Source organism: Nerophis ophidion, linkage group LG06, assembly GCF_033978795.1.
Source record: "Nerophis ophidion isolate RoL-2023_Sa linkage group LG06, RoL_Noph_v1.0, whole genome shotgun sequence".
In the NCBI taxonomy this organism is placed as follows: Eukaryota; Metazoa; Chordata; class Actinopteri; order Syngnathiformes; family Syngnathidae; genus Nerophis; species Nerophis ophidion.
In genome coordinates, this window is record NC_084616.1 from 16,988,611 (window position 1) to 17,014,461 (window position 25,851).

At 42.9% G+C, this 25,851-nt stretch overlaps 2 protein-coding genes across 3 annotated transcripts; one reads left to right on the forward strand and one right to left on the reverse strand.

Annotated features, from left to right (window-relative positions):
- The first annotated feature begins 1,736 nt into the window (after positions 1-1,736).
- On the forward strand, positions 1,737-10,581 carry LOC133554293 (P2Y purinoceptor 1). 2 transcript variants are annotated; one of them, XM_061902848.1, is made up of 2 exons: positions 1,737-1,917; positions 5,982-10,581. In XM_061902848.1, the coding sequence occupies exon 2, from the start codon at positions 6,020-6,022 to the stop codon at positions 6,983-6,985; it is 966 nt and encodes a 321-aa protein (XP_061758832.1). In that variant the 5' UTR covers positions 1,737-1,917; positions 5,982-6,019; the 3' UTR covers positions 6,986-10,581. The 2 variants fall into 2 exon arrangements, with proteins under 2 accessions (XP_061758832.1, XP_061758830.1); XM_061902846.1 differs by having other exon boundaries at positions 1,740-1,971.
- On the reverse strand, positions 7,522-25,388 carry ints11 (integrator complex subunit 11). Its single transcript, XM_061902845.1, has 17 exons — positions 25,093-25,388; positions 24,706-24,803; positions 19,688-19,761; positions 19,247-19,475; positions 19,083-19,181; positions 18,976-19,010; positions 17,037-17,175; positions 16,905-16,969; positions 16,655-16,844; positions 16,509-16,592; positions 16,346-16,435; positions 12,231-12,393; positions 12,052-12,162; positions 10,327-10,388; positions 10,118-10,260; positions 7,957-8,086; positions 7,522-7,852 (listed from the first exon to the last, which is right to left on the reverse strand). Exons 1-17 carry the CDS (start codon positions 25,118-25,120, stop codon positions 7,790-7,792), a joined length of 1,803 nt encoding a protein of 600 aa, XP_061758829.1. The 5' UTR covers positions 25,121-25,388; the 3' UTR covers positions 7,522-7,789.
- Positions 25,389-25,851: the final 463 nt, after the last annotated feature.

A 25,851-nucleotide genomic window follows, 5' to 3' on the forward strand; every position in this document is an offset into this window, starting at 1 on the left:
AAATCTGCGTTCAAAGGACTCCGGCTTGTTAGTGATTCCCAAAGCCCAAAAAAAGTCTGCGGGCTATAGAGCGTTTTCCGTTCGGGCTCCAGTACTCTGGAATGCCCTCCCGGTAACAGTTCGAGATGCCACCTCAGTAGAAGCATTTAAGTCTCACCTTAAAACTCATTTGTATACTCTGGCCTTTAAATAGACTCCCTTTTTAGACCAGTTGATCTGCTGTTTCTTTTCTTTTTCTTCTATGTCCCACTCTCCCTTGTGGAGGGGGTCCGGTCCGATCCGGTGGCCATGTACTGCTTGCCTGTGTATCGGCTGGGGACATCTCTGCGCTGCTGATCCTTCTCCGCTTGGGATGGTTTCCTGCTGGCTCCGCTGTGAACGGGACTCTCGCTGCTGTGTTGGATCCGCTTTGGACTGGACTCTCGCGACTGTGTTGGATCCATTGTGGATTGAACTTTCACAGTATCATGTTAGACCCGCTCGACATCCATTGCTTTCCTCTCCTCTCTAAGGTTCTCATAGTCATTATTGTCACCGATGTCCCACTGGGTGTGAGTTTTCCTTGCCCTTATGTGGGCCTACCGAGGATGTCGTGGTGGTTTGTGCAGCCCTTTGAGACACTAGTGATTTAGGGCTATATAAGTAAACATTGATTGATTGATTGATTGATTGATGTTATTAATCATAATTAACCCCTCCATCCCACCCCCACACACCTTGTCAAAACCTCCACAATCCAGTCCCAATTACTTTTGCTACCTTTGTGCGGGAAAGCTTTTGTTTGTGCAGTTACGGTCTTTAAGTTAACATTTTATGTGATTAACGTGTAATTAACATGTTATTAATCATACACACCTTGTCAAAACCTCCACAATCCAGTCCCAATTGCTTTTGCTACCTTTGTGCGGGAAAGCTTTTGTTTGTGCAGTTACGGTCTTTAAGTTAACGTTTTATGTGATTAACGTGTAATTAACATGTTATTAATCATAATTATCCCCCACACACCTTGTCAAAACCTCCACAATCCTGTCCCAATTGTTTGTGCTACATTTTTGCTGCAAATTTTTTATTTGTGTCATTACGGGTTTTAAGTTAACATGTTATGGTTTTATGTTATTAACGTGTAATTAACATGTTATTAATCATAATTAGCCCCTCCAATCCGCCATCCCATCACACCTTGTCAAAACCTCCACAATCCAGTCCCAATTGCTTATGCTACATTTGTGCGGCAAAGCTTTTATTTGAGCAGTTATGGTCTTTAAGTGAACTTTTTATGGTTTTATGTTATTAACGTGTAATTAACGTGTTATTATAATTACCCCCACACACCTTGTCAAAACCTTTACAATCCTGTCACAATTGTTTGTGCTACATTTGTGCTGCAAAGTTTTTGTTTGTGTCATTACGGGTTTTAAGTTAACGTTTTATGGTTTTATGTTACTAACGCGTAATTAACATGTTATTAATCATAATTAGCCGCCACCCCCACACACCTTGTCAAAACCTCCACAATCCAGTCCCAATTGTTTGTGCTACATTTGTGCTGCAAAGTGTTGGGTCTAACTATGGTAGTTTTAATGTTTATTCATCATAATTTGTCAATAACTATACCAGTTTGTACAAGTTTGGGTAGATTTTAAGAAAGGGTAGCAACAACTTCACACAGGTGGGTTAAAATGTTCAAATGTCATCTTCAACTGTGTAATATTTTCCAGAGAAAGCAATAAGGTGAGATTTGCCGTGTGGGTGTCGCGCACGTGGAAGGATGAGGTCGGTGACAAACAAGCCAGATACGTTTCCTGCCACGCCTACAGAGCGAGCAGACAGGAAGTGAAGAGCGAGACGTTGGTAGGCGCGACACAACGTTTTCGGCGAGGCGAGAGAGGGAGAGCGACGCGTCGTCGGGAGACACAGGTGACTTTTCATCCCAATCGTTTGTGAGGGCGCCTGGTGGTATTCACGACATAAGTGAGCATTTCGCACATTTTTTACGTCGTAATCTGTTGTAAACATTGGACTTGCAGGCAGAAATTCACGCAAATTAATGACTCTGAAACATGTCTTGGCATCAAACCTGGTATCATTTACACACATGTATCCATTTTTGGGATCAAAACTTTGGCGGTAATCTGTACTTTGTTGGAGGCCTGCTTTTAAAATACACTATTTTTTTCTGCAAGTTGTTGTACATTTTACTTTTGAAAAAAGTTGTGGTGGCATCGGCATCAACCAGTGCAGGAAGTACTTATATGGGCATACCCGTGTGTGGCCGGTAAATACAAATCAGACACAAATGACTTAAGAAAAGAGACTTTAAATGCATTTTTGTCACTTTAATATGGGCGATGTACAAACCCAGTTTCCATTTGAGTTGGGAAATTGTGTTAGATGTAAATATAAACGGCATACAATGATTTGCAAATAATTTCCAACCCATATTCAGTTGAATATGCTACAAAGGCAACATATTTGATGTTCAAACTGAAAAAACATTTTTTTGTTTGCTAATAATCATTAACTTTAGAATTTGATGCCAGCAACACGTAACAAAAAAGTTGGGAAAGGTGGCAATATATACTGATAAAGTTGAGAAATGCTCATCAAACACTTATTTGGAACATCCCACAGGTGTGCAGGCTAATTTGGAACAGGTGGGTGCCATGATTGGGTAAAAAAGCAGCTTCCATGAAATGCTAAGTAATTCACAAACAAGGATGGGGCGAGGGTAACCACTTTGTAAGCAAATTGTCGAACAGTTTTAGAACAACATTTCTCAACGAGCTATTGCAAGGAATTTAGGGATTTTACCATCTACGGTCCGTAAAATCATCAAAAGGTTCAGAGAATCTGGAGAAATCACTGCACGTAAGCGATGATATTACGGACCTTTGACCCCTCAGGTGGTACTGCATCAAATACCGACATCAGTGTGTAAAGGATATCACCACATGGGCTCAGGAACACTTCAGAAAACCATTGTCAGTAACTACAGTTGGTCGCTACATCTGTAAGTGCAAGTTAAAACTCTACTATGCAAAGCGAAACCCATTTATCAACAACACCAAGGAACGCCGCTGGCTTCTCTGGGCCCGAGCTCACCGAAGTTGGACTGATGCAAAGTGGAAAAGTGTTCTGTGGTCTGACGAGTCCACATTTCCAATTATTTTTGGAAACTGTGGACGTGGTGTCCTCCGTAACAAAGAGGAAAATAACCATCCGGATTGTTATAGGCGCAAAGTTCAAAAGCCAGCATCTGTGATGGTATGGGGGTGTATTAGTGCCCAAGGCATGGGTAACTTACACATCTGTGAAGGCACCATTAATGCCGGAAGGTACATACAGGTTTTGGAGCAACATATGTTGTCATCCAAGCAACGTTATCATGGACGCCCCTGCTTATTTCAGCAAGACAATGCCAAGCCACGTGTTACAACAGCGTGGTTTCATAGTAAAAGAGTGTGAGTACTTTCCTGGCCCGCCTGCAGTCCAGACCTGTCTCCCATCGAAAATGTGTGGCGCATTATGAAGCGTAAAATACGACAGCGGAGACCCCGGACTGTTGAACGACAGAAGCTCTACATAAAACAAGAATGGGAAAGAATTCCACTTTCAAAGCTTCAACAATTAGTTTCCTCAGTTCCCAAACGTTTCTTGAGTGTTGTTAAAAGAAAAGGTGATGTAACACAGTGGTGAACATGCCCTGTCCCAACTACTTTGGCACGTGTTGCAGCCATGAAATTCTAAGTTAATTATTATTTGCAAAAAAAATTAAGTTTATGAGTTTGAACTTCAAATATGTTGTCTTTGTAGTGCATTCAACTGAATATGGGTTAAAAAGGATTTGCAAATCATTTATACTTACATCTTAAACAATTTCCCAACTTGTATGGAAACAGGGTTTGTAAATAATATTTATACTAATCTTGGACAAAGTTGTAGTTTACATCTTAGATGAAATATGATTCATTATTTTTTAAATACAGTGAGTGTGTATACAATATCTGTGTCATTTATTTGTGTATTATTTAAACAAAACCAGTGGAGTTGGCACGTTGTGTAAATGGTAAATAAAAACAGAATACAATGATTTGCTAATCATTTTCAACTTATATTCAATTGAATAGACTGCAAAGACAAGATATTTAACGGACAAACTGGAAAAAAAGTAGCAAAAAAGTTGTCACGGGCATTTTTTTACCACCATGTTACATGGCCTTTCCTTTTAACAACATTTGGGAACTGAGGAGACACATTTTTGAAGTGGAATTATTTCCCATTCTTGCTTGATGTACAGCTTAAGTTGTTCAACAGTCTCCCTTCTGCTATTTTAGGCTTCATATTGCACCACATATATTCAATGGGAGACAGGTCTGGACTAAAGGCAGGCCAGTCTAGTACCCGCACTCTTTTACTATGAAGCCATGTTTGTTGTAACACAAGGTTTGGCACTGTCTTAATGAAATACGCAGGGGCGTCCATGATAACGTTGCTTGTTGCTCCAAAACCTGTATTTACCTTTCAGCATTAATGGTGCCTTTACAGATATGTAAGTTACCCATGCCTTGGGTACTAATACGCCCCCATACCATCACAGATGCTGGCTTTTCAACTTTGCGCCCTAGAACAGTCCGGATGGTTCTCTTCCTCTTTGGTCCGGAGGACACCACATCCAGTTTCCAAAAACAATCTGAAATATGGACTCGTTTGACCACAGAACACTTTTCCACTTTGCATCAGTCCATCTCAGATGAGCTCGGACCCAGCAAAGCGTTTCTGGGTGTTGTTGATAAATGGCTTTGGCTTTGCATAGTAGTGTTTTGAACGTGCGGCCAACTGTCGTTACCGATAGTGGTTTTCTGAAGTGTTCCTGAGCCCATGTGGTGATATCCTTTATACACTGATGTCGCTTTTTGACGCAGTACCGCCTAAGGGATCCAAGGTCACGGGTAATTCAATGTTACATGCAGTGATTTCTCCAGATTCTCTGAACCTTTTGATGATATTACAGACCTTAGGTGGTGAAATCCCTAAATTCCTTGCAATAGGTGGTTGACAAATGTTGTTCTTAAACAATTTGCTCACGCATTTGTTCACAAAGTGGTGACCCACACCCCGTCCCTGTTTGGAAGCATGGAAGCTGCTTTCATACCCAATCATGGCACCCACCTTTTCCCAATTAACCCGTTCACCTGTGGGATATTCCAAATAAGTGTTTGATATGTTTCTCAGTCTTTTTTGCCACTTGTGCCAGCTTTCTTGAAACATGTTGCAGGCATCAAATTCCAAATGAGCTAATATTTGCAAAAAATAAAGTTTACCAGCTGGAACATTTGTCTTTGCGGTCTATTCAATTGAATAAAAGGACAAGCGGTAGAAAATGAATGAATGGACGGATGTATTCTGTTTTCATCTACAATTTACACAACGTGCCGACTTCACTGGTGTTGGGGTTCTACTTTAAAGTGTCTTTTTGTGTGTTGAAAGTTACTAAACTTTAAGTATACTTTAATATTGTATGACGATTTAGGGGCGGAGCAAGATGATTGGCACACAGAGAAGGGTTGCATTTCGACCAGGTATTCCTCAGAGGGAATTTTAAGCTCCTGGTCGCCCCAAAGTTCTTTGGATGACAACATAAGCTGGTTTTAAATGAATCCCCGACAGAGTAATTATTTTGACATTTTATTCCAAAGCTTTGGGAGACCAATCTATGCACAACACCTTTAAATCGCATCGCCCAAGTCTTGCCTTTTTCCCTATGCCACTCGCCCCCCTACCCTTCCCCTCCAGAGCGAATCCACATATATATTATCCTACATTCCAGGCTCAAGGTCTACACATGCACACCACGTTGCTGCTTTCCAATATGACTGAAAAAGAAAAGAAATAACTCTTGAATATGGATATATGTAGATATCTATCTCCGTCAGTCACCTCCTGAAATGTTGACCGTGTGACTTCCTATGACCTCGCCACAGACTTCCTGCCGCATGCCCAGGTGACACAGGAGTGGACCATGGCTAACCAGACAGCAGGCAAGTGCCAGCTCCCTCCGGCGGAGTACCAGCTCTACTTGTTCCCGGTTGTCTACACCGTGGCGCTCCTCTTCGGTCTCCCGGGCAACCTGGCGGCGCTCTACGTGTTCGCCATCCGGATGAGCCCGCGCACGGCCTTCAGCGTCTACATCAGCAGCCTGGCGCTGGCCGACGTGGTCATCCTGTGCACGCTGCCCTTCCGCATCCACTACCACCTGCGCGGCAACGACTGGGTGTTCGGGGACGTGGCGTGCCGCGTGACGGGGGTGCTCTTCTACGCCAACATCTACCTGAGCATCTGCTTCATGACCTGCATCTGCGTGGACCGCTACATGGCCACGGTGCACCCGCACGTGCGGCTGAGGAGCGCCCGGTGCTCGCTGCTGGCCAGCGCCGCCCTGTGGGGGGTGGCGGCGGTGGCCGTGCTGGTCTTCATCCTCATGGGACCCCTGCAGACCGAGGCCAACGAATCGGGCGGCCACAGCTGCTTCGAGAACTTCGCGGCGCAGGAGTGGAGCTCCCGTCTGGCGGCCTTCAGCCTCCTGGGCCTGATCTTCTGCTCGCTGCTGCCGTCCGCCATCATCCTGGTGTGCTACCCGCTGGCCGCCAGGCGCATCTCCAGGATCCGCACCAGGACGGCCCGCCGGGCCCTGAGGGTCATCTACACCATCCTGGCCATCACGCTCCTCTGCTTCCTGCCCAGCCACGTGGTCTACCTGCTGCACCTGCTGCGCCGCATGGAGGTCATCCAGAGGTGCGCCTCAGCCAACGCCATCTACGCCGCCAGGAGGGTCACCACCGCCCTCGTCATCCTCAACACCTGCCTGGACCCCCTGCTCTACTATGTCACCACCAGCCACTGCACTTGGAGGCGCCTCAGGAGGACTTGGGTGCTGAAGCGACTAAGGCGGCGGCAGCGTGGCGTTTACGCCATAACGGTGCCATGACTCAGCTGTAATCCATCGACCTATGACCTCACATATGGACGAAAATCCCCCACCAACAACTTTTTTTAGTCCTCGATTTTCTACAAACTGTGGTATGCATGCTCCCCCTAGTGGTACGCCAAAAAAATCTCTTGATTCAAGTACAGTGTTTTATTTTCCCATACTCATACACAGTGTTACTGTTCAAACTGCGTGCCTAAAAAACGGAAATAGACTTGTTAAATAAAAAACTTTTGTAAGTAAAAGAAAAACATTAAAGTTGTAGTATGGAAAAAAAAATTCTTATTACACAATTAAAGGTGTAAAACGAGTAAGACAATTTAATTTAATGAAGATTAAAGTCGTGACCTACCGGTAAATAAAAAGTTAAATATTTACAAGAATAAAATAGCAATTTTACAAAATACTGTAAATTGTACAAGACTGAAGTCATAAAATTATCAGTTAAATTTTTTTGAGGATAATGAGTTGCAACATAAAAGAGTTAAGTCAAACTGTCTTGTTGATGTAGTTTAGAGAGACAAATTGTTGGTTAATTTTCATTAAAAAAGTGTTTATTATTGTTATTAGTACACACTTTGTACAACAAATCCCTATTGAGTGCGGACGTGACCAGCAATTATCCCACTTTTCAACTTTAGTCAGGTGATCGCAGTACGTTCTGCAGTGTGAAGGTGTACAAATAAACTAATACTGTGTTTCTGCCGACTCTCCCTGTCCTTGCGCGTCATTCAGATTCTGCCTAGCAACACGTGGCTATTGGGAGCCTACCCAATTTGTCCCGTTTTCCGTCGTTTTGCGAATTCAGAGTCCGGACGGAAGGCCTTTTTTCAGCAGAGTGGACAGGAAGCTGCCGAGGTCTTCATCCTTTGAAAGTTAAGAAGAGAGAAGGCCCACTTATGGAGTTACGTATTTTACTTGCATGTGCGGCCGAGCCATGTACCGACAGACATGAAGAACGGGGGTCCTACCTGGTAGCTCCAGGACAGCAGGATGATCTTGGTGTTGACGTCGTCGGCGGACGACGACACTTTGATGACGATGGAGTCCACCATGACGGTGCCATCGGGGAGGTGCTGGACGGCGTAGCCCTTTAAGACGCTGTGCAAAGACCGTTTATCAACCGTGGCTAATACTAAACTGCCTTGGCCCACTCCTCCGTCTTGCAGGTAAGGGGGCAAGGTCGAGGTAATTGGAGCCAATTTGGCTCATTTGTATGATTTACAATAAACCTCATTTTAATTGGCCCAGCCCTCATTATCTAGGCTTCTGAAAATTGGGGGCTTGTCCGGGATGAGGGGAGAAAATTAGCTATGGGCCCATTTAAAATGGCTCATTTGTATAATTTACAATAAACCTAATTTTTATTGGCCCACTCCTCATTGTCTCGGCCTCTGAAAAGTGGGGGCTTGTCCGGGATGAGGGGAGAAAATAAGCAATGGGCCCATTTAAAATGGCTCATTTGTATAATTTACAATAAACCTAATTTTAATTGGCCTATTCCTTGTTGTCTCGGCCTCTGAAAAGTGGACGCTTGTCCGGGATGAGGGGATCATATTTATCTATACGCAACTTTAAAAGTCTTTCGGTGTCAAAAACCAGAGATAAATGATAATAACTTGAATACAGAGGCAACTTGTTTTTCCAATCTACTGATACTTTTTGAGAAAACTGTGTCAAAGTGGGCCCCGCATGCCTCAATTTTACTGTATTTTTTAATTATTAACAGTGTAAATGGCGTAATGTACATTAAAACGGACAGTCTGATTTTTTTAATCACATTTTAACTGCAAACTAGTGTAAAAAAAAAGATAACCACTGTTGACATCAACGTAAATCTGACATTTTTAAATTAAATTTTAACATTAACTGTCATACAACTGTAAATAATAGTTAGTCACTGTTAACATTAATTTAAATGTGTTTGTCACATGTTACATGTCACATGTTAACATTAACTGTCATACGTGTGAAAATAGGTTAACCACCGTTAACATACATTTAAATTAGATTTTTTAAAGTCACGCTTCTTCCCACCTCCAAAGACATGCACCTGGGGATAGGTTGATTGGCAACACTACATTGGCCCTAGTGTGTGAATGTGAGTGTGAATGTTGTCTGTCTATCTCTGTTGGCCCTGCGACTTGTCCAGGGTGTACCCCGCCTTTTGCCCGATTGTAGCTGAGATAGGCACCAGCGCCCCCCGCGACCCCAAAAGGGAATAAGCGGTAGAAAATGGATGGATGGATTTTAACATTGACTGTCATATAAGTGTAAAAAGAAGTTAACCACCGTGAAAAAAATCCAAGCATATGTTGTCAGAATAATTGCATCTAAGTTATCACAAAACTTTGTGTTTCAATGAGTTCCCGGCGAGCAGACAAAAGCTGTCTTTGATCCTAAAGGCTTGTAAAACTACTGGGTACGATGGGAAGCATCATGAATGCGTCGGTTTCTTTCTTCTATTGTAATCAACAGGAAGATTTTGTCTTGACCCGAGAATTACAAAGCGCAGAGGAAGCAGGACAAGATTCCTTTTCTTTGAACTGTTTTACGACCTTTTGTTTGAACAGTTTAGCGGCCAAAGGCAGCACCTGTTTACGACCCCCTTCCCTTGGAAACAGCTGTTGCCATGTAATCAGGTCGAAATAAAAGAGGAGGCGTACAATCTTTCGTCAGATTGTGGTGAGACACTGTACAAGGGTACAGGTGTATGCGCTCTCCTCATTTGAGCCAAATTTAATTCTGTCTCTGTTTAATTCCTTGCTTCTTGTCTTGTTTAATAGATGTCATCAGTGTTTAAACCTGACTGCTCTGGTCTCACATAAGGATGGTCAATGACAAAAAGCACATCTCTTCACAATGTGTGTGCTCATTTCCAGTATGACTGATCTAATAATATGGTCAGAGTTCAGAAGTGTTGCTACAGTGACGTAGCATCGACATAAAATTGCTGAATTTGTATTTTGAAAATATTTTTCCACTGAATTGCTAGTTTGGAGTCGATAAAAGCGATCAAATGTAGATCAAAAGATGTTAATTCTGGCTTAACAGAAGATGTTAGCTTTCTGTTCGCGCCGACGAAGCCAATCAGTATCGGTGATATCTCAATAATTACGGCGAGCGTCTCACCTCTTGAGGTGCATGTAGATTCGCCGGAGCGTGTCGGGGTCGCTGTGGGGGTCGTGGAGCTGCACACGGCACGTGAAGCGCAGCTGATGCTCGTTGAGTCCCAGCTCCTTCAGCGCTTGTTCCGACGACACCAGCTTGAGGCCCTGACGGCGGCACGCGCTCGTTACGTGGAGACGCAAACATACGTGACTGGCGGGTGTGACGCTTACGTTGTCTTTCATGATGAGGGTTCCGTGCATGACGCGGGGCTTTTTGGGATCGGGTAAAGAACCTGCAAAAAAAACCAAAAAAAAAACTTGAATTGTCTTGGATCCATCCATACTTTTTTCTACCGCTTGTCCCTATTTATATACAGTCGTGGTCAAAAGTTTACATACACTTGTAAAGAACATGATGTCAGGGCTGTCTTGAGTTTCCAATTATTTTTACAACTCTAATTTTTTGGTGATAAAGTGATTGGAGCACATACTTGTTTGTCACAATTGGTATTTCAGAATTCCTGGAGTTTCAAGAATACCAGGAATTTGTAGGAAAATAGAACCATTTGTAGTCCCAACTAAAAATAATATTTTGGAGGTAAAATGGTCAAAAACAGTTGAAAAATATGCACTGTGAAAACTTTCCAGGAGGAGAGGAAAATAGGACTTTGAATAACTGGAATTTTTTGGGACTTGGAAAATGCCAGTTTGATTTTCCAAGGCGAGCGGAGTGTGTGGATGGTGGGGCAGTTCAAACTGGTTGAAAAATGTGGGAATTGTGCAAGTTGTTCCAAAACCTGTATGTACCTTTCAGCATTAATGGTGCCTTCACAGATGTGTAAGTTACCCATGCCTTGGGCACTAATGCACCCCCATACCATCACAGATGCTGGCTTTTGAACTTTGCGTCGATAACAGTCTGGATGGTTCGCTTCCCCCTTGGTCGGAATGACAAGTTGTCGAATATTTCCAAAAACAATTTGAAATGTGGACTCGTCAGACCACAGAACACTTTTCCACTTTGCATCAGTCCGTCTTAGATGATCTCCAGCCCAGAGAAGCCAGCTGCGTTTCTGGATGTTGTTGATAAATGGCTCTCGCTTGGCATTGTAGAGCTTTAACTTGCACTTACAGATGTAGCGACAAACTGTATGTAGTGACAGTGGTTTTCTGAAGTGTTCCTGAGCCCATGTGGTGATATCCTTTAGAGATTGATGTCAGTTTTTTAAACAGTGCCGCCTGAGGGATCGAAGGTCACGGTCATTCACTGTTGGTTTCCGGCCATGCCGCTTACGTGGAGTGATTTCTCCAGATTCTCTGAACCTTTTGAGGATATTATGGACCGTAGATGTTGAAATCCCTAAATTTCTTGCAATTGCACTTTGAGAAACGATGTTCTTAAACTTTTTGACTATTTACTTACGCAGTTGTGGACAAAGGGGTGTACCTCGCCCCATCCTTTCTTGTGAAGGACTGAGCATTTTTTGGGAAGCTGTTTTTATACCCAATCATGGCACTCACCTGTTCCCAATTAGCCTGCACACCTGTGGGATGTTCCAAATAAGTGTTTGATGAGCATTCCTCAACTTTATCAGTATTTATTGCCACCTTTCCCAACTTCTTTGTCACGTGTTGCTGGAATCAAATTCTAAAGTTAATGATTATTTGCACAAAAAAAAAAATGTTTATCAGTTTGAACATCAAATATGTTGTCTTTGTAGCATACTCAACTGAATATGGGTTGAAAATTATTTGCGAATCATTGTATTCCGTTTATATTTACATCTAACACAATTTCCCAACTTATATGGAAACGGGGTTTGTAATAATAGATGATTTTTTGGTGTCAAATATATTCATATTTCTATTTGCGTGACTTTTCAACATGTCTGTAAAGATGTGCTTCACTTATTTTTACACTTGATTATTTTTTAACTGATATAAAAGGAGCCTCACCTCCCAGGGCCACTTCCCTCTTGAGAAGGTTGAGCGACATATCCACCGGAACTCTGGGGTTGGTGGTCACCGTGGCGGTCTCGCCGTTGGCCGGCATGTGGCAGTCGACACCTGGCGTGCGGACAGCGTCACGTCTGGGCAGAAGCGTGGCGGCGGGAAGGTGCGAGGGAGGCACTCACTGAACTCCTGCTCGATCTTCCCCTTGAGGAACTGCATCTTGGCCGCCTCGCCGTGGACCAGCAGCACGTTGCGAGGCTCCGCCATGCGGATGAGCTGCATGATGCCCTTGGCGTCGGCGTGGGCGCTGAAAGACATGTACTCCACCTGCAGCTTGACCTCCAGCTGCTAGCGTCCACACCAGTCACATGTGACACTTACACCGCACTCGTGCTACATTGGTACACTTTAGAGTAGTCCCTGTGCAGCTTGCAGTAGATTTACTATCCACTGAAAAAAGTCTACATAGGGACAGTCTCAATAGCTTGCAACGCAGGCAAGTAGCAAGATAATTATGTGGCGCGCATGAGTGCTGCCGGCACAAGGGAGCTGCGGTTCACTGAGACGCTCACATTGTCATTAGTGACCAAACCTGCAACCTTTTCTGGTCAAAACGATTGGGTCTTCCCGACAGTCAAACATGCAGATGGTAGCGTGCATGAGTGCTGCCGGCACGTGGGAGCTGTGGTTAATTAACAGTGTTATTAGTGACAAAACATACAACCTTTTTTTGGTCAATATAATTGGATGTTGCTTACTGTTAAACTTGGGGATGTTATCGTGCATGACAGCTGCCGGCAGATTTATTAACATTGTCATTAGTGACAAAGTGTACAACCCTTTTTTTGGTAACGAAAATTGTGTCTTGCCTACACTCAAGCATGGGGACGGCACCGTGCATGAGTGCTGCCAGCAGATTTATTAATATTTTCATTAGTGACAAAGCGTACAACCTTTTTTTGGTCAAAATAATTGTATCTTGCCTACAGTCAAGCAAGGGGATGATAGTGTGCATGAGTGCTGCCGGCACATTGGAGCTGCGGTTCATTGAGACACTCACATTGTCATTAGTGACAAAAAGTGCAACCTTTTCAGGTCAAGATAATTGTGCCTTGCCTGCAGTTAAGCATGGGGATGGTAGCGTGCATAAGTGCTGCCGGCACGTGAGAGCTGTGGTTCATTAACATTGTTATTAGTGACAAAACTTACAACCTTTATTTGGTCAGGAAATTTGGGTGTTGCCTACCATCAAACATGGGGATGTTAGCGTGCATGAATGCTGACGGTGGATTTATTAACATTGTCATTAGTGACAAAGCGTACAACCTTTTTTTGGTAACGATAATTGTGTCTTGCCTACACTCAAGTATGGGGACGGCACCGCGCATGAGTGCTGCCGGCAGATTTATAAACATTGTCATTAGTCAAAAAGCGTACAAACTTTTTTGGGGACAAGATAATTGTGTCTTGCCTACACTTAAGTATGGGGACGGCACCGCTCATGAGTGATGCCGGCAGATTTATTAACATTGTTATTAGTGACAAAGCGTACAAACTTATTTTGGGGTAAGATAATTGTGTCTTGCCTACACTCAGGCATGGGGACGGCAGATTTATTAATATTTTAATTAGTGACAAAGCCTACAACCTTTTTTTGGTCAAAATAATTGTGTCTTGCCTACAGTCAAGCAAGGGGATGATAGCGTGCATGAGTGCTACCGGCACATGGGAGCTATGGTTCATTGAGACACTCACATTGTCATTAGTGACAAAAAGTACAACCTTTTCAGGTCAAGATAATTGTGCCTTGCCTACAGTTAAGCATGGGGATGGTTGCGCGCATAAGTGCTGCGGGCACGTGGGAGCTGTGGTTCATTAACATTGTTATTAGTGACAAAACTTACAACCTTTTTTTGGTCAGTATAATTGGGTGTTGCCTACTGTTAAACTTGGGGTTGTTAGCGTGCATGAGAGCTGCCGGCAGATTTATTAACATTTTCATTAGTGACAAAGCGTACAAACTTTTTTGGGGGGCAAGAAAATTGTGTCAAGCATGGGGATGATAGGGTGCATGAATACTGCCGGCAGATTTATTAATATTGTAATTAGTGAAGAAATATACAAACTGTTTTTAATTAAGATAATTGTGTCTTGCCTACAGTCAAGCATGGGGGTGGTAGCGTGCATGAGTGCTGCCGGCACATGGGAGCTGTGATTCAGTAACATTGTCATTAGTGCCAAAATGTACAATCTTTTTTTGGGCAAGATAATTGTGTCATGCCTAAAGTCAAGCATGGGGATGGTAGTGTGCATGAGTGCTGCAGGCAGATTTATTAACATTGTCATTAGTGACAAAACGTACAGCCTTTTGTGGTCAAGACAAATGGGTCTTGCCTAGTCAAGCATGGGAATGGAAGCGTGCATAAGTGCTGCCGGCACGTGGGAGCTGTGGTTCATTATCATTGTTATTACTGACAAAACTTACAACCTTTATTTGGTCAGGAAATTTGGGTGTTGCCTACTGTCAAACTTGGGGATTTTAGCGTGCATGAATGCTGACGGCGGATTTATTAACATTGTCATTAGTGACAAAGCGTACAACCTTTTTTTGGTAACGATAATTGTGTCTTGCCTACACTCAAGCATGGGGACGGCACCGTGCATGAGTGCCGCCGGCAGATTTATTAATATTTTAATTAGTGACAAAGCGTACAAAACTTTTTTTGGGCAAGATAATTGCGTCTTGCCTACACTCAAGCACCGTGCATGAGTGCTGCCGACAGATTTATTAACATTGTCATTAGTGACAAAGTCTAAAAACTTTTTGGGGCAAGATAATTGTGTCTTGCCTACACTCAAGCACCGTGCATGAGTGCTGCCGACAGATTTATTAACATTGTCATTAGTGACAAAGTGTAAAAACTTTTTTTGGGGCAAGATAATTGTGTCTTCCCTACACTCAAGCACCGTGCATGAGTGCTGCCGACAGATTTATTACATTGTCATTAGTGACAAAGTCTAAAAACATTTTTATGGGAAAGATAATTGTGTCTTGCCTACACTCAAGCACCGTGCATGAGTGCTGCCGACAGATTTATTAACATTGTCATTAGTGACAAAGTCTAAAAACTTTTTGGGGCAAGATAATTGTGTCTTGCCTACACTCAAGCACCGTGCATGAGTGCTGCCGACAGATTTATTAACATTGTCATTAGTGACAAAGTGTAAAAACTTTTTTTGGGGCAAGATAATTGTGTCTTCCCTACACTCAAGCACCGTGCATGAGTGCTGCCGACAGATTTATTAACATTGTCATTAGTGACAAAGTCTAAAAACATTTTTATGGGAAAGATAATTGTGTCTTGCCTACACTCAAGCACCGTGCATGAGTGCTGCCGACAGATTTATTAACATTGTCATTAGGGACAAAGTCTAAAAACTTTTTGGGGCAAGATAATTGTGTCTTGCCTACACTCAAGCACCGTGCATGAGTGCTGCCGACAGATTTATTAACATTGTCATTAGTGACAAAGTGTAAAAACTTTTTTTGGGGCAAGATAATTGTGTCTTGCCTACACTCAAGCACCGTGCATGAGTGCTGCCGACAGATTTATTAACATTGTCATTAGTGACAAAGTCTAAAAACTTTTTGGGGCAAGATAATTGTGTCTTGCCTACACTCAAGCACCGTGCATGAGTGCTGCCGACAGATTTATTAACATTGTCATTAGTGACAAAGTGTAAAAACTTTTTTTGGGGCAAGATAATTGTGTCTTCCCTACACTCAAGCACCGTGCATGAGTGCTGCCGACAGATTTATTACATTGTCATTAGTGACAAAGTCTAAAAACATTTTTATGGGAAAGATAATTGTGTCTTGCCTACACTCAAGCACCGTGCATGAGTGCTGCCGACAGATTTATTAACATTGTCATTAGGGACAAAGTCTAAAAACTTTTTGGGGCAAGATAATTGTGTCTTGCCTACACTCAAGCACCGTGCATGAGTGCTGCCGACAGATTTATTAACATTGTCATTAGTGACAAAGTGTAAAAACTTTTTTTGGGGCAAGATAATTGTGTCTTCCCTACACTCAAGCACCGTGCATGAGTGCTGCCGACAGATTTATTAACATTGTCATTAGTGACAAAGTCTAAAAACTTTTTTATGGGCAAGATAATTGTGTCTTGCCTACACTCAAGCACCGTGCATGAGAGCTGCCGGCACATGGGAGCTGCACACTGACTACTCCAAAGTGATTCTATTGACAAGACAGGATTAAATTCAGCGTCCTTACCGTGGCCCTGCCTTCCATCTCCAGCTTCCTCTGTCCGTTCAGGATTTTGTGTCCGATGGTTCCTTGCACGCAGTAACCCGGCATGATGACCTGCACGGGTCAGAAGGCCACCTCGTCCGTTAACGTGCGGCCACCCCCCCGCGATCCCCTGGTGTTCTCTCACCATGTTCTTCTCATTGCCCGCCCATTTCTTGAAGATCTGCAGGGACTGTCCGGCGTGCAGCATCCCCGGCGTGGCGAACACCACCTGTCAAAGCGTCAACTCGCTCACTTTGTTCACCGACCGGCCCCGAGGCGACGGCCACTCACCATAGGTCCCGGGTTGTCGGCGTAGGAGCGGTCGAAGGCCTTGATGTGCTTGAATTCAAACATGTTCCTCTGCACAAAGGTCTTCCGGATCTTCTGGTTGGTCCAGGTGATGAAGAGCTTGTAGTAGTGGTTGGCCTTCTCCGTCAGGCCCGTGGAGAAGTAGATGGGCGCCTTCAGGTTCATCCGCTCCCTTTCATGGGGGAGACAATTAGCAGGCCGACGACGACTTTGCCGATCTTGAGCGGTTTACCAGAAGGTTTCCAAGAGGATGCAGAGCTCCTGAGCTCGCCCCAGGGCAAAGACTGGAATGAGAACCTGAAAGCGTGATCAGTTCAAAGATGTGCCGAGATGAAGCAACGACGAGACCGAATGCCGACCGTACTTTCCCTCCTCTCTCGATGCTCTCGTGCACTTTCTTCAGGAAGTCCCGCTCTCTGCACCTCTTGGAGTCCCGGATGGTGGTGGCATACGTGGACTCGGAGATGAGGATGTCTGGCCGGCACTTGTCGATCCAGGCCGCCCTGCAGAAACAAGGTTTGGATGGGAGAGAACTAGGGTTGTACGGTGCTGGTATAGCATCGCTGTACTAAGGAATCATATTTGGTACTATAGTCCGTTTGAAAAGTACCCGGCATGACGTCAAGGTGGTTTTACGAGCAGAGGAGCATGTTCAGCAGCGCACACACATTGAGTACTTACAAGCAGACACAGTGTGTAGACCAGTGGTTCTTAACCTTGTTGGGGGTACCGAACCCCACCAGTTTCATATACGCATTCACCGAACCCTTCTCTAGTGAAAAATAAAATGTTTTTTTTTCTCAAATTCAAGACAAAGTAGTATGATTTTGGTACCACTTTAGTATCGGGAACATATTCTAAGTAACAAAGACTTCATTTAGAGTTATTTGGACACAAGGGGAACATATTCTAAGTAATAAAGACTTCATTTAGAGCAGGGGTGTCAAACTCAAATACAGAATGGGCAAAAATTTAAAACTAAACAAAGCCGCGGGCCAAGGTTGAACAAATTAACCTTTTAATAGGGACCCAAACAAGTTTTGCAATGAATATTGAACAAGCAAGGCTTAAATAGGGCAGCACGGTGGCATCTGCCTCACAATAAGAAGGTCCTGAGTAATCCTGGGTTCAATCCCGGGCTCAGGATCTTTCTGTGTGGAGTTTGCATGTTCTCCCCGGGACTGCGTGGGTTCCCTCTGGGTACTCCGGCCTCCTCCCATGGAACAGGCAGAGCTTATATAACGTAATAGTGCAAAATCAATTTTCAAAAAACATCAGTGGTATATTAAATAAAATGTAATTAAAAAAAATAATGCCTCTTTTCTATTTGCAGCCTTCTGAGGTAAATATCAACATTACCTTTTTCCACAGGCTAATAAATTCAAAAATAAAATAAAAATGAGGTGGGCGGGGTTTGGTAGTAGCGGGGGGTGTATATTGTAGCGTTCCGGAAGAGTTAGTGCTGCAAGGGTTTCTGGGTATTTGTTCTGTTGTGTTTATGTTGAGTTACGGTGCGAGTGTTCTCCCGAAATGTGTTTTGTCATTCTTGCTTGGTGTGGGTTCACAGTGTGGCGCACATTTGTAACAATGTTAAAGTTTTTTATACGGCCACCCTCAGTGTGACCTGTATGGCTGTTGACCAAGTATGTGTGTGTGAAAGCCGCATATATCATGTGACTTGGCCAACACGCTGTTTATATGGAGGAAAAGAGGACGTGACGGCATGTTGTAGAGGACAGTGCCTTTAAGGCACGCTCCCAATATTGTTGTCCGGGTGGAAATCGGGAGAATGGTTGCCCTGGGAGATTTTCGGGAAGGGCACTAAACTTCGGGAGTCTCCTGGGAAAATCGGGATGGTTGGCGAGTATTAGCGGTGAATGTGGTGTTACCGGCGGGCCAGCTCTAATGTTAATTTGATATTGCCTCAAGGGCCAAAAGAAATTAAACGGCGGGCCAAATTTGGCCCACGGGCCAGAGTTTGACACCCATGATTTAGAGTTATTTGGTTAGGGTAATGGTTAGAGGGTTAGGGTTATTATAAGGCCTTTCCTTTATTGCGGCTCCAGACAGATTTGTTTTTTTGTATTTTTAGTCCAATATGGCTCTTTTAACGTTTTGGGTTGCCGACCCCTGGGCTAATATATGGAAACATTCATTTTTCTTCTCCAATTTGGTGAGTGCGCCCTATAGCAGGGTTGACCTGAAAATTATTTCAAAATGACAAACTGTAGCATCCCACTGGTTTAAGATGTTCCATTGTTAAAAAAAGAAGAAGAATTGCATAAACGTGAATAAAGACATACCCTAAATGTCTGTCAGGTGTCATGTTGTAGTCCCCCTGAAGAAGAAGAAGAAGAAGAAGACTATTATTGCTGTCGCTCATGTGACTCGGTGGAGCGTTCACACTCACGGTGTAGACCACCGACTCCGAGCCCACTTTGATGAGCACCATGGCGGCGCCCAGGACGTGGCCGGCGTAGTACGCCTTGATCTCCAGCTCGTCGTCCACCTGCACACACCTTGGGGCGATTACAAGAGGAGACGGGGGGACGGCCGCGGGCCCGGGTCTCCCACCTGGACGGTCTGGTGCAGGTTGAGGGGCACGACTTTCTTCATGCAGTCCTTGATCATCTGCGAGGTGAAGAAGTTGGTCTCGCCCTTCTTGTCCACGGTGATCTTGCGGAAGTCCTCCAGCAGGATGGGACAGATGGCCTTGGTGGGGTGGGTCATGTAGATGGGGCCGTCGTAGCCCACCATCTCGCTCATGTAAGGTAGAGCGCCGCAGTGGTCCAGGTGGAAGTGGCTAACAAAAGACAGGCGGGTTCTGAGCATTAATTTACCAGGAATTGATTAACGTGGACCCCGACTTAAACAAGTTGAAAAACTACCATTTAGTGGTCAATTGTATAGAATATGTACTGTACTGTGCAATCTACTAATAAAAGTCTCAATCAATCAATCAGTCAATCAATCAATCAAAGCAGGACGTCAACACCAGTTGTGCGTTCAACCAACCTGATGATCACGCAGTCCAAAAAGTCAGTCAGGCGTCCGTTCTGGATGATGTAGGAGAAATCTGGGAAACGTCTCTGGAAGGACAAAACAGCTTCAGGAATAACAACAACAAAACATGTTTCCTAACCTAACTGTCAATAGTATTTAAAGGTGCCATATGTAGAAAAACAGAATACAATGATATGCAAATCCTTTTTGACTTATATTCAATTGAATAGACTGCAAAGACAATATATTTAAAGTTCGAACTGTAAAACTTTGTTAGTCTTTTGCAAATAATAACTTATTTGGAATTTGATGCCTGCAATATATTTCCAAAAAGCTGGCACAAGTAGCAAAAAAGACTGGGAAAGTTTAGGAATGCTCATCAAACGCTTATTTGGAACATCCCACCAGTGAACAAGCTAATTGGGAACAGGTGGGTGCCATAATTGGGTATAAAAGCAGCTTCTAGGAAGAACAAAACAGCTTCAGGAATAACAACAACAAAACATGATTCCTAACCTAACTGTCAATAGAATTTAAAGGTGCCATATGTAGAAAAAGAGAATACAATGATTTGCAAATCCTTTTCAACTTATATTCAATTGAATAGACTGCAAAGACAAGATATTTAACGTTCCAACTGGAAAAGTTTGCTACATTTTGCAAGTATTAGCTCATTTTGAATCTGATGCCTGCAATGTGTTTCCAAAAAGCTGGCAAAAGTGGCAAAAAAGACTGCGAAAGTGGAGGAATGCTAATCAAACGCTTATTTGGAACATCCCACCAGTGAATAGGCTAATTGGGAACAGGTGGGTGCCATGATTGGGCATAAAAGCAGCTTCCATGAAGGACAAAACAGCTTCAGGAATAACAACAACAAAACATGTTTCCTAACCTAACTGTCAATAGTATTTAAAGGTGCCATATGTAGAAAAAGAGAATACAATGACTCGCAAATCCTTTTCGACTTATATTCAATTGAATATACTGCAAAAACAAGATATTTAAAGTTCAAACTGGAAAACTTTGTTATATTTTGCAAACATAAGCTCATTTGGAATCTGATGCCTGCAATATGTTTCCAAAAAGCTGGCACAAGTAGCAAAAAAGACTGGGAATGTTGAGGAATGCTAATCAAACGCTTATTTGGAACATCCCACCGGTGAACAAGCTAATTGGGAACAGGTGGGTGCCATGATTGGGTATAAAAGCAGCTTCTAGGAAGAACGAAACAGCTTCAGGAATAACAAAAACAAAACATGATTCCTAACCTAACTGTCAATAGAATTTAAAGGTGCCATATGTAGAAAAAGAGAATACAATGATTTGCAAATCCTTTTCGACATATATTCAATTGAATGGACTGCAAAGACAAGATATGTAAAGTTCGAACTGGAAAACTTTGTTATTTTTTGCAAATAGTAGCTCATTTGGAATTTGATGCCTGCAATATGTTTCCAAAAAGCAGGCACAAGTAGCAAAAAAGACTGGGAAAGTTGAGGAATGCTCATCAAACGCTTAGTTGGAACATCCCACCAGTGAATAGGCTAATTGGGAACATGTGGGTGCCATGATTGGGTATAATAGCTGCTTCCAAGAAGGACTAAACAGCTTCAGGAATAACAACAACAAAAAATGTTTCCTAACCTAACTGCCAATAGAATTTAAAAGGTACCATATGTAGAAAAAGAGAATACAATGATTTGAAAATCCTTTTCGACCTATATTCAATTGAATATACTGCAAATACAAGATATTTAAGGTTCAAACTGGAAAACTTTGTTATTGTTTTGCAAATATTAGCTTATTTGGAATTTGATGCCTGCAACATGTTTCCAAAAAGCTGGCACAAGTAGCAAAAAAGACTGGGAAAGGTGAGGAATGCTCATCAAACGCTTATTTGGAACATCCCACAGGTGAACGAGCTAATTGGGAACAGGTGGGTGCCATGATTGGGTATAAAAGCAGCTTCCAGGAAGGACAAAACAGTTCCAGGAATAATAAGAAAAAAAACATGATTCCTAACCTAACTGTCAATAGAATTTAAAGGTGCCATATGTAGAAAAAGAGAATACAATGATTTGCAAATCCTTTTCCAATTATATTCAATTGAATATACTGCAAAAACAAGATATTTAAAGTTCAAACTGGAAAACTTATATTTTGCAAATATTAGCTCATTTGGAATCTGATGCCTGCAACGTGTTTCAAAAAAGCTGGCACAAGTGGCAAAAAAGACTGGGAAAGTTGAGGAATGCTCATCAAACGCTTAGTTGGAACATCCCACCAGTGAATAGGCTAATTGGGAACAGGTGGGTGCCATAATTGGGTATAAAAGCAGCTTCCATGAAGGACAAAACAGCTTCAGGAATAACAACAACAAAACATGTTTCCTAACCTAACTGTCAATAGTATTTAAAGGTGCCATATGTAGAAAAAGAGAATACAATGATTTGCAAATCCTTTACAACATGTATTCAATTGGCTAGACTGCAAACACAAGATATTTAAAGTTCAAACTGGAAAATGTTGTTACATTTTGCAAATATTAGCTCATTTGGAATCTGATGCCTGCAATATGTTTCCAAAAAGCTGGCACAAGTAGCAAAAAAGACTGGGAAAGTTGAGGAATGCTCATCAAACGCTTAGTTGGAACATCCCACCAGTGAATAGGCTAATTGGGAACAGGTGGGTGTCATGATTGGGTAGAAAAGCAGCTTCCATGAAATGCTCAGTCATTCACAAACAAGGATGGGGCGAGGGTCACCACTTTGTCAATAAATGCTTGAGAAAATTGCTTAAGAACAACATTTCTCAACCAGCTATTGCAACAAATTTAGGAATTTCACCATCTATTCTCTGTAATATCATCAAAAGGTTCAGAAAATCTGGAGAAATCACTGCACGTAAGCGGCAATGCCCGTGACCTTCAATCCCTCAGACTGCACTGCATAAAAAAGCGACATCAGTGTGTAAAGGATATCACCACATGGGCTCAGGAACACTTCAGAAAACCACTGTCAGTAACTACAGTCGGTCGCTACATCTGTAAGTGCAAGTTAAAACTCTACTGTGCAAAGCCAAAGCCGCTTATCAACAACACCCAGAAACACCGGCTTCTAAGATGGACTGATGCAAAGTGGAAAAGGGTTTCCGTGGTCTGACGAGTCCACATTTCCAAAACATTTTTTGGAAACTGTAGGTAGGTCAGTAAAAGAACCATCCAGATTGTTCTGGGCGCAAAGTGTAAAAGCCAGGGAGACCTGGTCAAGAGGGCGGCAGCAAGGTTACATTAAAAAGGGTAAACAACACATCCATCCATCCATTTTCTACCGCTTATTATTGTCTATTGTAAGCAAACTGTGGTGCTGAATTTCCCCCAGAGATCAATAAAGTACTTTCTATTCAATTGTATTATTCCCTTCAGGGTGGCGGGGGGCGCCGGAGCCTATCTCAGCTACAATCGGGCGGAAGGCAGGGTACACCCTGGACAAGTCACATAAAATATCAAATTTACAACATTAAAACTTGCTCACATGACACATGTGCATACAGACAAGGTAGACTGCAATCCTTTCACAGAAGCTTTACGAAACTCGTTTAATGGAACACGGGTTTGAAGTTGAAGATTCGATTTTAGGATACCGTATTTCCTTGAATTGCCGCCGGGCATAAAGTATGCGCCTGCCTTGAATTACTGTCGGGTCAAACTCGTGACGTCACGAGTGACACTTCCCCTGTCATCATTTTCAAAATGGAGGAGGCTGATTTCAATACCGGTAATTTGAAATTGCATAAATGGAAGAAAATTAAGAGCTATTCAGTAGGATTTAATGGCCAAGCTATTGAATACCGGTATGCTAAAAAGAACAGTAAGCAGCTATGTTTTATTAATATACCTGTGGAGCCGACATTCCGACAGACGGCGAGGAGACGGCGAGCGAGCGGAGAGGAGGAGCGGAAGAGCGAACTGGACTGAGATTTCATTGAAAAATAAACAAAGTCAAACTGCTCAAGCCATGTCCTTCCTTGGTGGTCCTGGGAACCCGCAAGACGACGGCTTGAGACCGTCACAATACCGTAGCTGCGTCTGTCTAATATGAATCATTAAATGACTCCCGCCTCCTGGTGGTAGAGGGCGCTAGTGATCCTTCTTACGACTTATCGGCTGCAGAAGAAGTGACAATGAGTGACGTGGAATGTGCTGGGACGGATATGACGGACCTTCTGATAGCAGTTTTCTAAACTGGACTTTCAATCAAAGCAGGAGGTAATAAAGGAAGATCTCCATCGAGACAGAGTGAAGTGTGAAGTGAATTATATTTATATAGCGCTTTTCTCAAGTGACTCAAAGCGCTTTACACAGTGAAACCCAATATCTAAGTTACATTTAAACCAGTGTGGGTGGCACTGGGAGCAGGTGGGTAAAGTGTCTTGCCCAAGGACACAACGGCAGTGACTAGGATGGCACAAGCGGGTATCGAACCTGCAACCCTCAAGTTGCTGGCACGGCCGCTCTACCAACCGAGCTATGCCGCCAGAGAGACTTTTAAAACTTGAGAAAGATAAGGAAGACTTCTATAAACAAGATATCGCTGATTTTGATCTGAAGGAACTGTCATGGACTATATTTATAAGTAAAGGTAAGACCATAATAAAGATTTTTTTAAATTAAATGTGCTTTTCATGATGGTATCCTTACATCACACTCAAATTTTTACTGCATGCTTTTGATAAGTGCCGGAATGAAAAGAGGTTTTAAAATAATTAGCGCATGCTTACTTTTACCGCATGCCTTTGGTAAGTGCAGGAGTGAGAAGAGATTTTAAATTACTTAGCGCCCCGGTGGCAATTGCAAATAAAAAAAATGATAAAATAAAATAAAAAACAAGCAACGCTATCATGGACGCCCCTGCTTATTTCAGCGAGACAATGCCAAGCCACATTCAACACGTGTTACAACAGCGGGGCTTCATAATAAAAGAGTGCGGGTACTAGACTGGCCTGCAAGTAGTCGTGATGTGTTGACTTACATCATCATTGTATCCCATATGCATGCCACAGTCCAGCATGATGTTTTTGCCTCCAATGGAGACGATGATGCAGCTGCGTCCAACATCCTGTCCAGCTCCTGTTGAAATAGAGCAAGGAGAAGACAATTATCCAACCATCCATATTTCTACCGCTTGTCCCTTTTCGGGATCGCGGGGGGGGGGATGTTGGAGCCTATCTCATCTGCATTCAGGCGGAAGGGAAGGCGGCGTACACCCTGGACGAGTCGCCAACTTATGAAAGACAATTATTCATAACAAATACTATGTGGAAGCTACAATGGAAATTCATATACACGCCAAAGTAGGAGTGTAACATGTCATTTAGGAAGTAACAATACTAAAATGTGTAAATGACGTATAGCTCACCCAGTGGTGTGACTTTTATTTCCGGCATCTTCTGGCATTAGCTTTCTGTTTTTTTTTTGCAACTAAATGACGGAAGAAAACCGGCTCCTGGTGAACAATATAGCAGTTTGAAAGGAATAGTTTATGCTCCAATGTAGGTAAGACCATTTGCTATTATTTCGCCATGTTTGTTTGACAACTTCCAGGCGGGTGTATTTCAAAACAAGACAAGGTGTCATTTCACACGGTTTGATCACGTTGGAATGCTGGCTTGTTTTTTGTTAATTCTGAATAATACTAAAGTAGAGACGAACTCTGTGATATTTACTACAATACTACGCAGCTGCTACAATCGATACATTTTCATGAATCTTTTATTCCGAAAAACGTGACTCGTTTCCGTTATAGCCCGGCGCGAGTCTGCGCAGTAAGAACTCAACCCGAAAAAAAAACAAAAATGCGTAATCGCCCATCAGCTTCAAATTGTCTCGGCATGACATTTTTTTTACCTTTGTTTTTTTTATTACATAATATTTATTTCCAAATGTGTTATGTTTGGAATTATCAATTCGCTTTCATCTAGCGCAAACATGTTTTTGACAACTTCCAGGCAAGTGTATTTCAAAACAAGACACGGTGTCATTTCACACAGTTTGACCACGTTGAAATGCTGGCTTGTTTTTGTTATTTCTGAATGATTCTTAAAAACGACGGACCTTGCGATATTTACTACAATACTACGCGGCTGCTACTATCGATACATTCACATGAGGCTTTTAT